A 14,711-nucleotide genomic window follows, 5' to 3' on the forward strand; every position below is an offset into this window, starting at 1 on the left:
CGTGAAAGATAAAGCTATTTCGCAGTCAAATAGTTCTGTGGTTCATTCTGTCCCATAGAATCCAAGAAGTTCCACAGCCCTCCTTCGTTTTGGCCCGTCTGCATCCCCTTCAGTTCAAACTTGTAAAGTTTCTACTGGTATAATCCCTTCCCTGTTCCTGGCTTCTGCTGAGACGGTCGATTAGATCTGTGGTTTGTACCTGTAATCTCTTTCTCAAAAGGCTGTTTGGCCACACCCTGAGTGTTCTCTTCTGAAAGAACTTTCTCATTTTTCGCAAGATGGCTGAGCTGAGAATTTTTCAAATCTTCAAGTTCTGGTTCTTTTTGGTTTTGTTATTTTTATTTTTTTGGCTGCGCTGCGCGGCGTGTGGGATCTTAGTTCCCTGAGCAGGGATCGAACCCATACCCCCTGCATTGGAAGTGCAGAGTCTTAACCACTGGACTGCCAGGGAAGTCCCAGTTCTGGTTCTTTTTTGCTTAACAATTCCTTCTTCAATTCATCTCTCTCCTTTTGCATTTTCCTCCAAGCTGTCGGGGGAACCAGGCCACTCCTTTGGCACTTTGCTAAAAAAACACTAGAACACCTTTCAGACAAGTTCTTTGCCACTTTATAGCAAGGATCACCTTTCCTCCAGTTTCCAATAACATATATTCCTCATTTCCATCTGAGACCTCACCAGAATCTCCTTAAACATCCATATTTCTAGCATGTGCCTCAGAACTCTGCAGCCGCTCTTCATTAGCCAGTGCCAAAGCCACTTCCATATTTTTAGCTATTTTGTGACAGTTCTGAAGGGACTCGAAGTCTTGGTCTCCTGACTGCTGGTCGGGGTTCTTATTTTGCTGACCTCTGGCCTAGAGCATCTATTAGTCTGTCTCTCCTCCAAACCTAAGCCTCCTTCATTGATTTATTACATTAAGAACTTAAAATATTGCCTTTCATGTTACTTTTTTTTTTTTTTCTTGTTTAACACTGCTCCCTTCCGAAACTCCCTGGTTTTAAAATGCTCTGATTTGCATTTTCAGAATTTATCATCATGAGGTGTGTCCCCATTTTATAGCTAAGGAAACTGAGGTTTGGAGCCTCCTGACTTTGCACAGGTTCACGCACAATTGGGCCCATGTCTCTCGACTTCCATCCAGCAGTTTTTTCTGATGTCATCCTGCTCTGGGTGCTCCTCTGCCTGAGTAGTGAGTAGAGCCCTGGCCAGCAGTCAGGAGACCCCTCCATGTTGGGGTTCCACACTCACGCGTGTGAAGAGACCAGGAAGTCATGCAAGTGAGCGTAAACTGTTGAACCCTTGCCACCCATATGCACTGACTTAAACAACAGCAGGATATTCTTCACAGAGAAGTAAGCTGGAAATGTGCTCCCAGGATCGCTAGATCTTCTGTTGTTGTTGTTTTTTTCCCTTCCTAAGGGAATCCAGAAATCTGGGTTTCTGTGTAAACTCCCCCAGTTTTAAGATGTTTACAGACAAATTTTGAAAATTTTGCTTGCTGCTGGCAGATGCTAAACGTCAGACGCGTCTGCCTTCTGGTTGGGATATTTTATTTGCTGCTCCAACTGAGGAGCCCCTTTGCAACCCCTCAAAGCGTTGGTAAGCGAGGAAGCAGCGTGCACTGAGTACCCCCAAGGCGCCGAGGAGCTGCCTTCTCATCGCCCTTGTCCCCTGCCCCGCTCACGAGTCCAGGTGGGCCCCTTGCCACAGCCGGGGTGCGCTTCTGGCCGCTTCTGAGGTCCAGGTATGCCCGGACCTTCCCAGGCTCCCTAAACACTCTGCGCCTCTGTCTCCCAGGGTCTGTGCTTTAATGGCAGTGCCTTCGTCTTATACCTCTCAGCCGCTATTGTGGATGCGTCTTCTGTCTCCCCGGAGAGGGACAGTCACAACTTCAACAGCTGGGCAGCCTCGTCGGTGAGTGAGCATTTCATCCCCACGGTCTCCTCCTCCCTCCCCAAGGCCGGCTGAGGATCTGGGCGAGGAGGACAAAGTTATCTGCAGGGCAAAGCATCACCTGTGGGAGGGACACCTTGGCAGTGAACTTCCTGGTTTGAGCATCATGGGGCCTCCCGATGGCCTGGAGCACAAAGAGGCTGAAAGAGTCCGCTCGAGTGAAAGCCAAATGCTAGAACAAAATAAGTGTTTGAGGGAGAAAACACATTTGAGGGATTCTAAGAATAATTCTGCTGCCTACAGTGTCAGTGGGAGAGGAGGCAGAAAATGAGCACACTAGGATTCTGTTTGTTGAAGTAGAAATATTTATTCATGCTCTGAGGATGCCTAGGAAGATAGACACCAGCAGAGGCTCCTTCCAGGGACTGTGATGGACCATGAGGAGTGTGGGATGAGGGGCTTCTACTTTTTAATTTATGCGTTTATGTACTGTTTGCATTTTTAAACCATAAGTGTGTATTTTTCAAATTTAAAAAACTAATTTTAAAAGTTTCTCTGAGATGGGCCTTATAATATTCCATCCGCAGTAGAAGTGATGGGGGCGGGAGGCAGGCAGTTAGACAGGAAGACCGACAGTATGATGTTAAAGCTGGTGGGTGATCCATGGGTGTTCATCGTATTCTTGACCTATGTCTCAAAATCTCTATTTAAAGGTAAAGAGCGTGGGTCCACGTGAGATTAAAAGTCACAGGGCTCAAGTTAGCACACAGCAAGGATCAGCTGGGCAGATGCAAACTAGTATATATAGGATGGATAAACAACAAGGTCCTACTGTATAGCACTGGGAACTATATTCAATATCCTGTGATAAACCATCATGGAAAAGAATATGAAAAGGAACGTACATATATGTATAACTGAGTCACTTTGCTATACAGCAGAAATTAGCACAACACTGTAAATCAACTGGACGTCAATAAAATTTTTTTAAAAATGAAGAATCAGGTGGAACTGGGCCGTGGTTGCCCCAGGAGAGGGCCCGGCGTTTTCCCGCCTCTGCACTCACACCCCATGTGGGCCCCTGGCTTCCTTCCGCCCACTCAGCTTGTTTGTGTAAACTGAGCCTGTGACAGTGTGAGGTTAAGCTTTGGTCTAAAATCACCGATACTAAATTAGAAATACACGGGCTTTTCTCAGATGCACACCGCCATATTCACCCCCACGTGAACACCCTGGGCTTATTGGAGTAAGACTACAGGCTTTCCAGATAGGTTCCAAAAAAGAAAAACAGCCTAGCCTGAAATTGTTTCAGAAGGAAGGTAATTGAACCAATAAAGCAGGTTTAGATGAGAAAGCTTGGAGTCAAGGGATGCCATAAGTGCATTATTCAGTAGAGGTGAAATGACAACTTTTGCTAATTAGGATGTGCCCTAAACCCCCTTTCTATTATGCTTTGTTTTCTCCAGTTCTTCGCCTTCCTGGTCACCATCTGCTATGCTGGAAACACATATTTCAGTTTTATAGCTTGGAGATCCAGGACCATACAGTGATTCGCCATTTTGAGAATTAAAAGGGAAAAAAAAAAGGAAGAATCTCACTGTAAAAACAGCTGTAGGTATAATGTATATTTCCAGAGAATTGTATTTAACTAATGTTTTTATATACTTAGTTAAATTTGCTCACAGTGGTTTGTTATAATTAAACTGGATACTTATTTGCAAAGTGCTGTAGCTTATAATGAATCTTAAATATCTTGTTGATGTCTTCATAGACCTTATTTTCTTAGGCAATGTATTAGAAATAGATAAATTGCTAATATTAAGAATGCATCAAGTTTGTAAACCTAACTTTTAAAAATGCCAGATTCTTTTTTCATTAAATGTTTCGCAATCCAGGGTAATGTGGCGTCTGACTCAGGAAAGGAGACTTATTGCTCAAGCCTGAAGCTGGGGGCTGTGCGGAATTCTTCATCCTCATGGGGTTGCCTGGAGTGATATTGCCAGGAGACACTGTCCACAGCCCCCAGGCCAGCGTGGTCAGAGAGACCCATCTCCCCAAGTCTGGGGATCGCTGGCGGCGTGAGTCCCACATGCCAACAGGTTGGCACAGAAAGCATCTAATGAGACACTAGCCTTAGAACTTAGTAATGAGCTCGCCTTAAGTGGTGCTCTGAGCACAGTGGCTGAGGTGCTGGTGGTATTTTTTTCTAATACAGATTAAAATAAGCTCATAACCATTAAAAGGATAAATACTTGCATGTACCTTAAAAACCATCTTGCTGACCATAGAGACACAGGTACCATATTAGGTGGAACATATTGGACCAAAAGGCTCCAAATCTCCAAGCCCTAATATTTTGTAACATTGTTATTAGATATTATGAGACCATGGGAAGAACTGTGTTCCGAAGGCAGATGTGCACTTAGAGGAAGTGTTTTTAGGCAAGATGGTTCTTGCTGGAATGGCAGTGTATCTTGGGTGATTTTTCAAACTGAAAAACAAAAAACCACTGAAACGTTAGTATAGTTGATGATAGGGAGAGGGTTCAGCCGTGCACTCTGTGGACGTGGCCCCGTGGCCTCCTCTTTTCTGCTCGTTTGGCAGTGCTGTTTTCTATCTGTTGTGTGTTGTTTGCGTTGGTTTTCCTGTTCAGCTAATTCCTTAGCCAACAAGCTCTGTTTCCCCCTATAAAGGAGAGTTGGGATTTCTTCAGTGTCTAATGACACCCACCCCAGACCTTTGAAAGGAACAATGAAGAATGTTCTTGGGTTGTGTGTCCAAAAAGGTAGGGGGGAGGGGACACCAAGAGGGAGAGGTGGGGTGGAGGGTGGGAGTGGGTAGGCGTGGGGAACACGAGAGGCCTCTTTGGGTCCCGCATGTAGCCATGAAGCTTCAGCTTCAGTGACGCAGACCTGCAGGTGACCGGGGCTGCGATCTTTCTGGAGCGGTGTTCCCAGTCATCACCCGGACAGCCTCCGACTCGCTGATTTTGCAAGAAGAGCTGAAATAACTAGTCAGGGTTTGTGTGTGCTGCCTCTCTGTCTATCTCTCCCTTTCACACTCCCAGAAGCATGTTCCCCTTGCATGCACCTGGTGGATTTTTTTTTTAATTGAAATATAGTTGATTTACAATGTTGTGTTAGTTTCAGGTGTACAGCAAAGTGATTTAGTTATATATATATATATGTACACATATATTCTTTTTTACATTCTCTTTCATTACCTGGTAGATTTTTAAAGTACTTTATATTGCAATCAAGTCTCCATAAGAGGCAGAAAAACTGTAACCTAAGAGGTCTGTTTCTGGAAACAGTCATAAAGAAAGAAGCCTGCTTTTAGGATTGTGTGGGGGGGGTGTGTGTGTGAGTGTGATTTCTATAATCATGGACACATATATAGCAAGTAACTTCCGGAGTAAAAGATTTCATAAGCCACTTTGAAATGTCTTCCAAATAGACCACAACCAGCCATAGGCCTTTCCTGAACCGGTAGCGCCAAAGAGATCTATTTCAAGAGATCAGTGATTCATTTGCATCCATGCGGAGGGGACTTGCTGTCGTGTTTTTATATGTGGCTTTTCAAGAGCATGACCCTTTGTGTTGCCTTAAAAGTTCACCCCCAAAAACCACCAAAAAACCAAAAAACATTTATTTTTGGCTGAAAGGAAATTATTTCTTCTTTTGAATGCTGAGAGACTTTGTTCATGAATAATTTTTAAGTGTGGGTTTTTAGACAACAAAATGATTCTCTATTATTCAGCTAAAGCTATAAGTTTTGAACTGGGTTTAATTTTTCTCTCGAGAAAGAAGAAAAAAACAAAAGCAAAGCCACATGCAACACAGCCAGCATAACAAGAAGAATAGGTTTCTGGGGTTGAAAAATGTTGTTACAGGGATAGTATAGAGTGTGCTTACGCTCTGCTGTCTGTGTTCGCTGTCTGCATTCACCTCTCAGCCCTTCCAGAACCATCACGTTCTCTTTGATAGAGCCGGGTGGGTTTTAATTTGATGTATTTCCACACTCATGGCAAATCAATGAAATGCTTTAGGCATTTAATCTCTCACCATTGCTATTTCCAACTCATAGCCCCCAAAGGTAAATATTTAGCCAATATTTTAAAACTATAAGAAAATCTAGAGACAAGAATGTTCTCAGTGTCAGTTGCTTTTGTACATTTTTAAATTGCTCCCTTCATAGGAAAATCCCTTCAGGGTATCAGCACACAAAAGATTTTAAATACATAAAATATCTCTGCGTAGAGGACAGACATTTAAAACCACTAACTGAAGATGCAGCCCTGGGTAGAAAATCAATTTAAAAGTCTGTATTTCTGTTCCCTAGACAATTATTAAATTGAAAAGAGAGATTTTCACAGAAAAAAACAATCCAGGCATACAGGCAGACCTCATTTTATTGCGCTTCACCTTACTGCACTTCACAGATACTGTGTTTTACACAAATTGAAGGTTTGTGGCAACCCTATGTGGAGCAAGGTGCCATTTTTCCAGCAGCATTTTCTCATGTCATGCCTCTGTGTCACATTTTTGTAATTCTCCCAATATTTCAAACTTTCTCATGTTTCTTATGGTGATCTGTGATCAGTGATCTTTGATGTTACTATTGTTCATTGTTTGGGAGCATCACAGGCCATACCCATACAAGATGACAGACTTAATCAGTAAATGTGTGTGCTCTGACTGCTCCACCAACCAGCCATTCCCCATCTCTCTCCCTCTCCTCAGGCCTCCCTATTCCCTGAGACATAACAATGTTGAAATTAGGCCAATTAATAACCCTACAATGACCTCGAAGTGTTCAAGTGAAAGGAAGACTCACATGTCTCTCAGTTTAAATCAAAAGCTAGAAATGATTAAACTTAGTGAAGAAGGCATGTCAAAAGCCCAGACAGGCTCAAAGCTCAGCCTTTTGTGCCAAACAGCCAAGCTGTGAATGCAAAGGAAAAGTTCTTGGAGGAAATTAAAAGTGCTCCTTCAGCGAATACACGAATGATAAGAAAGCAAAACAGACTCACTGCTGATATGTAGAAAGTTTTAGGGGTCTGGATGAAAAGAAGATCAAACCAGCTTCAACATTTCCTTAAGCCAAAACAAAAAAAAGCCTAACCTAGAGCCAGGTCCTAAATCTCAATTCTGTGATGGCTAAGGGAGATGAGGAGGGTGCAGAAGAGAGGTTTAAAGCTAGCAGAGGTTGGTTCATGAGGTTTAAAGAAAAAAGCCGTCTCAACATAAAAGTGCAAGGTGAAGCAGCAAGTGCTGATGTAGAAGCTTCAGCAAGTTGTGCAGAAGATCAGATAATTCATGAAGGTGGCTACACTAAACAATAGATTTTCAGTGTAGACAAAACAGGCTTCTGGAAGAAGATGCCATCTAGGACTTTCATAGCTAGAGAGGAGAAGTCAGTGCCTGGCTTCAAAGCTTCAAGGGACAGGCTGACTCTGTTGTTAGGGGCTAATGCAGCTGGTGATTTTAAGTTGAATCTAGTGCTCATTTACCATTCTGAAAATCCTAGGGACCTTAAGGGTTAGGCTAAGTCCACCCTGCCTGTGCTCTGTGAGTGGAACAACGAAGCCTGGATGGCAGCACATCTGTTGACAACATGGTTTACTGACTATTTTAAGCCCACTGTTGAGACCTACTGCCCAGAATAAGATTCCTTTCCAAATATTACTGCTCATTGACAAGGCACCAGATCACCCAAGAGCGCTGATGGAGATGTACAATAAGATAATGTTGTTGTCATGCCTGCTAACACGACATCCATTCTGCAGCCCATGGAGAAAGGAGTCATTTCAGCTTATTATTTAAGAAATAACGTTTTTCATAAGACTTTGACTGCCATAGATAGTGACTACTCTGACGGATCTGGGCAAAGTCAATTGAAAATCTTCTGGAAGGATTGACTGTTGTAGATACCATTAAGTACATTCTTGATTTATGAGAAGAGGTAAAAAATATCAGCATTGACAGGAGTTTGCAAGAAGTTGATTCCAGCCCTCAGACTTTAGTGGAGGAAGTCACTGCAGATGTGGTGGAAACAGCAAGAGAACTAGAATTAAATATGGAGCCTGAAGATGGGAGTGAATTGCTGCATCTCCTGGTAAAACTTGAACGGAAGAGAGTTTGCTTCTTATAGATGAGCAAAGACAATGGTTTCTTGAGATGGAGTCTGCTCCTGGTGAAGATGCTGTGAAACTTGTTGAAATGACAACCGAGGGTTCAGACTGTTAGTTGATAAAACAGTGGCAGGGTTTGAGAGGATTGACTCCAGTTTGGAAAGAAGGTCTATGGGTCAGATGCTATCAAACAGCACTGCAGGCTGCAGAGAAGTCATTTGTGAAAGGCAGAGTCAATTGATGAAGCAGACTTCACTGTTGTCCTATTTTAAGAAACTGCCACAGACGCCCTGGCCTTCAGCAACCGCCTGATCAGCAGCATCAACATCCAGGCAAGACCCTCCACCAGCAAAAAGATTAGGACTCACTGAAGGCTCAGGTGATGGGTAGGATTTTTATTTTTTGCGGTACGCGGGCCTCTCACTGTTGTGGCCTCTCCCGTTGCGGAGCACAGGCTCCGGACGCACAGGCTCAGCGGCCATGGCTCACAGGCCCAGCCGCTCCGCGGCATGTGGGATATTCCCGGACCGAGGTACGAACCCGTGTCCCCTGCATCGGCAGGCGGACTCTCAACCACTGCGCCACCAGGGAAGCCCTAAACAGAACTTTTATATGCACCGGGAAACCAAAAGATTTTTGTGACTCGCCTTATCGTGGTGGTCTGGGACCAGACCTGCCGTATTTCCGAGGAAAGCCCATATAAGCCTGGGGCAGACGTGTGCACACTTACGCTGAAAAAGGGCAACCTGAGAAGTATTTCCTAACTTGGCCTTACATAAATGTTCTGGCTATGTTCTTGCTGCCAGTTGTAAGCAGACAGCTGTAAAGGAAGGTGAGGTAACTGTTCCAGTGCTGATGACCTAGGATAATGGGGAAGATTAGAATATGTGTTGTTATAAGTAAACTTAGGTGTTCGGTGTATATAAAAGAGGATCAGGTTAGGGGGAAAGTGCTTGGCAATCTAGAGGTGATAATTTTTCAGAAACTTAGGAAGGTGAGTGGCAAGAAAGTTGAAGAGACATTCCATTTGGAAGGTGTGTTTTGAGAAAACTTGTGTCAATGGCAAACTTTTTTCTAGAATATTCGGAATACCTCATCCAGGATGTAGCCGACCTTGTTGCTGCCTCAGCATCCCTTCTCCCCGCCTCTTGTTATCCGACTACCCTAGTTTTTATTGCACATCCATACCACCCACTTACACCCCAGCAACTTCGGGGAAAGCCAGCTCCACTGTGCTATAGGGATGGCCTAAGCCAGTCCCACCTCAGCCACAGCGACTGGTTCAGGCAGGGGCACGTGACCAGGCTTGCTGGGGAGTTCTGGGAAAGGAGTTCTGAGGAAATGCGTAGGCAGGAAGTTGTTGGCAAATATCTTGCGACCACGAGGAGAAGCCAGTCGCGGGATGAAGGTGACTGGAAGAGAGATGGGGGGGGAAAGAAACTTCTTAATGATGACATCATTGAGCTTCCAGCTCCTCCAGCGTAGTGGATAGAGAACATCTGTACTGTGAGGAAAGGAACCAGGTGAAAACTACATAGGCTGTAGGGATGAAGTGGTACATTTCCAGAAATCTATTTCACCATACATATGAAGAGCCTTAAAAATGATCCATTCCCTTGAACTTGGGGATGTTTCTCTTAGGAGTAAGAGAAGCTCCTTACTCCTTGATTCACGCACAAAGATGCTAATCCTGGTCTTATGTATAATACAGGGGAAAAAGAACTAAATTAGCCTGAAACCCTAACAGTAGGAGAATGATTCAATAATTAATTAAATCCATTGAATGAGACTTCAGAAATGAATGCACTACAACCCAAGTTTATTCAGAGTCACCATCATTAATGATTTAACTTTGTATTTTTAACACATTTTTCAAGCTGTGCTTGAACTGTGGTTGCTAGATTGGTTATTAAAACGAAGAGCAGTTGTTAAAGTGCTGTCTTCCTAAAAATATATAATGGAGAAAAATAAGTTGTACACACACAAAAAATCAATGCTGCCACTAAAAACCCTTTGTGAGTAATTTTTAACAGGAAATGTTTGTGGTATAACTTGCAGTTTACAAAAGGCAGAACAAACCAAACTGTAAAAGGTGGTGGGATCATGGGGTGATTTCAGTTTTCTTTGTTTTTTCTGAATTTCCCCCAATTTTCTACAATGAGCAGGAAATACCTTCATCATCAGGAAATAAATATTTTTAAAAGACAAGAGAAGGCAGTGGTTTCAGCAGGTCAAAAACAGAAAAAGGATCCTTACTATTTGTGGAAAAAACAACATCTTCAAGTTCTCTTATAAAGGTGGGCAGGTGACCAGAGCCATTGCATAAAAACCATTCAGAGGACTATGCCCATTCCTTGGTCTCCTTTTGAAGGGAAGTGTAGTCATCTTTGGTCATAATTTATTTCATTTATGAAAGATTTCATGGATAAAGAAGGAAAAAGAGCCTCCTCTCCTCTCCTCCCTCTCCCCTTCCTTCCCTCCCCTGTCCTGATAACTTCATAGGAATACCGATGCTGATAGAAAACGTTAGCACAAAAAGCTAATTATTCCTTACATTTGTATGTTGCTTTGTTACCTTTGTTAACATTTTCAGATTCATTTGTTTGAACCTCAAAAATGAGTGCTATCAGCCCATTTCACAAATAAGAACATTGAGGTCCAGATAACTTCACTTGTGGGCAGACCAGCAACCAAAGTCCCATCTCCTCATTCCAAAGGTCAAGCAAATAAAACCAGGACCTTTATGCAGATTGTCCCACTGCTAAAGGAGTTAGGGGTCCTCCATTGCCCCACTCTTGCAAAGCATAGCAAGTCACAGCCAGTGGAGAGCATTCACAAAGCAGATGGTCTACAGGGAGCCTACAGTCTACTTGGGGAGTCACGGCAACACACAGGAAATTATCAGAAAATGAGAGAAAATTGTCCAAGGTCAGCCCCGCTGCTGATCCATCCAGTGTCACCATGCTCTCATCAACCACTGCCAGACATCAGTCTGCAACGTGACATCCACCATATAGGGTGGGCTTTCCAGAGACACATTGGGCGGGGGGCGGGGTGGTAATTCGGGGACCACCTGTGTGAGTCAGCGCCAAATTCTCAAGTGTAGGCAGGAACCAAGTACAAACATCCTGAGCGGGGCAGCAAGCGTTAGCAATGTTTCGTGTCCCTCAGTTGTTTACAGACGTTTCTTGGGAGTATCGGAGGGACATGGTACAAGGCGTGTAAGCTGGTCAAGGTTTATGAACAAAAAGGGCAGGTCTGAACCAAGGGCAGCCCAGAGGTTTTTGCTTTGTTTGCTTGCTTGGTTTTTGCTAGGTCGTGGCTCAGAATGCTGTTTGCCCGTCTGCCAGTGCCCCAACCTGCCAGACACAGCCGTCCTCCATCCCAGCCTATTTCAGGGTCCACTAACGTGTACCAAATGCCTGAACCCGTGTAATCTCATTCACTCCTCACAGCAGCCCTGTGAGTAAGCAGCGCCGCCCCCTGCTTTGCAGATCTGGAGATTCCTGCTCCGAGGCACCTGGATTCCCAGCCAGGTCTTCTAACTCTGAATCCAGTGCTCTTTCCACGCTACTCTTTTCTTGAATCTCCAGATAGGTTTCCCCCCCATTTTCAAGTAGAAGATTATTCCTTATGCACAACAAATAATGCAAAGTGAGCATTCATGTTCAGACTTAGTTTTAATTTAATAGACCAGTGAAATTGATGTGACCTGTTAGTCACACCTGATAGTCACGATTATTCTTGGGCTTCATGGCAATTAAGCATAAATAAATGGTTCTTCCACTATCAAATTGAAAAGTAATAAAGATGCACCGTTGTGTTCCAGGCATTGTGATTGGTGCCATGGATGTCAGGATGAAGGCCCAGAAGAGCCTGCACACTGTTGAGGACTTGCTATATGCCAGGCACTGTGCTGAGGACTTTCCAGACCTTAATTTATCTAATCCTCATAGGAGTCATGGCAGGTGGTATTTTCCAAAGATGACTTGACAGTATCACCATGCAACTTCCTAATCAAATGATGGGAGCCCACCAGGGTCACCTTACCCTTACTGGGAAGTGGTGGGAAGTCAGGGAAGGCTTCCTGGAGGAGGAGGGGCCACCTCAACCACACACACTGAAGGATAAAGAGCTGTTAACCAGCCGTCAGTGAGTGGAGAAGGGAGTTCAGACAAACGCTCAGAAGCGTGATATAGCAGAGGGCGTGACGTTCATTCAGGCTTGAGCATGGGGTCCAAAGGAGTGGAAGCTGCTAGATGTGGCTGGAGAGGTGGCAAGACAAGATGGCAAAGGTGGGTGGGCCCCCTCACTCTTTTGAGTGCACCCAGCCCTGCACCCACCAAAGCCCTTCCTCCCCAGGGGGCAGCCCTTCCCGCCAAGAAGTCATCACCCCGTGTAGACACCTCCGTGTACTTGGCCGCAGGTCTGGTCTGTGGAACCTCTTCTTGCACTCCGGGCCAGCACACAGCTCTTGTGCTGCCAAGCCTCTCGCTCGGGCTTTTAAGTGATCATGATAAAATGATTAACACAGAGTGGCCACCAGCAGTGATTATTTCCGATCTAAGCTGGGTGGCACGTGGGCCAACGGCAGTCCGAGAAACCCAGCCAAGTCTCAGCTCCAGTGGACTCCAGAAATGCCAGTGGTTCTCAAACTCCGTCATGCATCTGCATCACGTGGGAGATGGAGGGCCGACCTTGCCAAAACACAGATTGCTGAGCCTCACCCCCAGAGGTTCTGATTCAGCAGGTCTGGGGCGGATGGGGGGGTGGGGCTAAGAATTTGCATTTCTCACTAGTTCCGGGGTGATGCTGGTGCTGCTGGGCTGGGGACCATACATTGAAAATCACTGATTTAGAAGATTGCTGGAGAATTGGATGAAGGCCCCTGGAAGGAGGGGAAATTATCCACTGCTGGGTTTTTCTGCTTTCCTGAAGCCTTCACTTCAACAAAGACCCCCTGTCATCTCCATGATGGGTTCCGAAGCCTTGGAAAAGTACAAAAGTGAAGATGTAAATCTGTATGGAAAACGACATGCATCAGGAGCTGTCACAGAGCGCCTGCACGGCTATCACATTGTCACAGGAGCCCCGAGATGCAATTATCTTTGTTTTATAGAGAACGAAATGGAAGGCACCGTGACTATTATCTAAACAGAAAACATATTAGAGGCAATTTTTTTTGGTCATGAAAACTTTCAAATGTACACACAAGTAGAGAACATGGCATTACAATTCCTGAAATGCCTCAACTTTGGCAATGATGGTGCTCAACTTGAGTGGTCATCAGAATCACCTGGGAGACTTGTCAAAACAGAGATTGCATGATTATCTCCACATTCTGAATTATCAAGACTTTGCCACATTGACAGTCTTCTGATGACAGGACAGCAGTGGCATCCAATGATGTCATGAGGTAGATTTTTTGTGTTATTTCGAAACATTTGGAGATATATCAAGTTTGGCCACAGGGACACTCTGCTCAGAGAGAACACTGATAACATTTCATTTCTGTAGTCCTGCTTGCTCATTTTAAAAGTAACCCGGAAGGAGTGCAATGTAGCATCTCTAACTGTTTGACAGCTTCTACTAGAAGTAAACCTATGTTCACCTTGTGACCCAGCAAACCCACTCATTAAGTATTTTCCCGGGAGAAATGAGAGCTGCTGTCCACCAAAAAATCTCACCAGAATGTTCACCACAGCTTTATTGGGATTAATCTCGATGCATCTTGTTGAGTGAAAGAAGCCAGACACAAAAGAGAATATTCTGTATTATTTCAAGTACATCAAGTCTGAGAAGAGGCAGAACGAATCTATAGTGACAGAAAGAGGGAAGGAGCACGAGGGAACTTTTTTGGGGGTATCGGCCGGTATTTGTTGCTGTGGGCGGTGGTTACACAGGTGTACATACACATACAGAACAATTAACGGAGCTGAACACGGAAGCTTTGGGCATTTCAGTGTATGTGAGTTATACTTCAATCAAGTACCCTTAGCACATACCCGCAGCCGCACCCAAACCAGATCCCAGGAGGCTGAGACCCAGCTGTGCCCTGGCCTCGCCCATCTCGGAAAGGCCACGGCCCAGGGCGTCCGTTTCCCTCCTCCCTCCAGCCCAACTTTCGCGCCTCCCAGAGGGCGGGGGCTGCCACCACCTTTCCGGAGAACGCGGGCCAGGCCCTCCTCCGCGCGTCCGGCGGAGGCTGGGTGGGCGTCCTCAGCGCGGGCCGGGGGCGCGGGCCCCGCCCCACCCCAGGACCCCGCCCCTGCGCCACGCCCCCGAGGCCCCACCCAGCCTCTCCGCTTCTGGCCTTCGGCCTCGGCAGCTGGAGGCTGCCGGCCGGCGAGGGCCGCGCGATGTCGCACGGGCCCGGGCTCGTCCGCACCACGTGCAGCAGCGGCAGCGCCCCGGGAGCCGGGGCCGGCGCGGGGCCGCTGGGCGCGAGCTCTTCGGAGGGGCTGCTGGACCCCGTCTACCCCCGCACCCACGGAGCGCTGCTGAAAGTGGCCCAGATGGTAAGAGAGGCCCGGGCGCGAGCCGGGGTCACACGGGGTGGCCGCGGAGGGGCCGCTCCCGCGGCGGGAGCATCGCGCCCCGGGCGGGGGTCTCGCCGCCCAAGTCAAGTTGGAGGGGGCTTCCTCGGGCGAGTTGCGCGTGCAGCCGCCGCGCTGGAACTCGGCG

The 14,711-nt window shown here is 45.9% G+C and overlaps 2 protein-coding genes across 2 annotated transcripts in view; both read left to right on the forward strand.

The window, feature by feature from the left end:
- Positions 1-3,785, forward strand: part of CMTM8 (CKLF like MARVEL transmembrane domain containing 8) — a 91,750-nt gene extending 87,965 nt beyond the window's left edge. The window contains exons 3-4 of the mRNA XM_082662753.1: positions 1,799-1,915; positions 3,361-3,785. Coding sequence (XP_082518879.1) covers positions 1,799-1,915; positions 3,361-3,444 — 201 coding nt within the window. The 3' untranslated portion in view covers positions 3,445-3,785. The remainder of the gene's footprint in view (positions 1-1,798; positions 1,916-3,360) is intronic.
- Positions 3,786-14,216: 10,431 nt separating this feature from the next.
- Positions 14,217-14,711, forward strand: part of CMTM7 (CKLF like MARVEL transmembrane domain containing 7) — a 42,108-nt gene continuing 41,613 nt past the window's right edge. The window contains exon 1 of the mRNA XM_082664202.1: positions 14,217-14,545. Within this exon, the coding sequence (XP_082520328.1) occupies positions 14,387-14,545 (159 nt within the window). The 5' untranslated portion in view covers positions 14,217-14,386. The remainder of the gene's footprint in view (positions 14,546-14,711) is intronic.

The sequence above is a fragment of the Grampus griseus genome (assembly GCF_964374135.1).
Source record: "Grampus griseus genome assembly, chromosome: 10".
Taxonomy (NCBI): domain Eukaryota; kingdom Metazoa; phylum Chordata; class Mammalia; order Artiodactyla; family Delphinidae; genus Grampus; species Grampus griseus.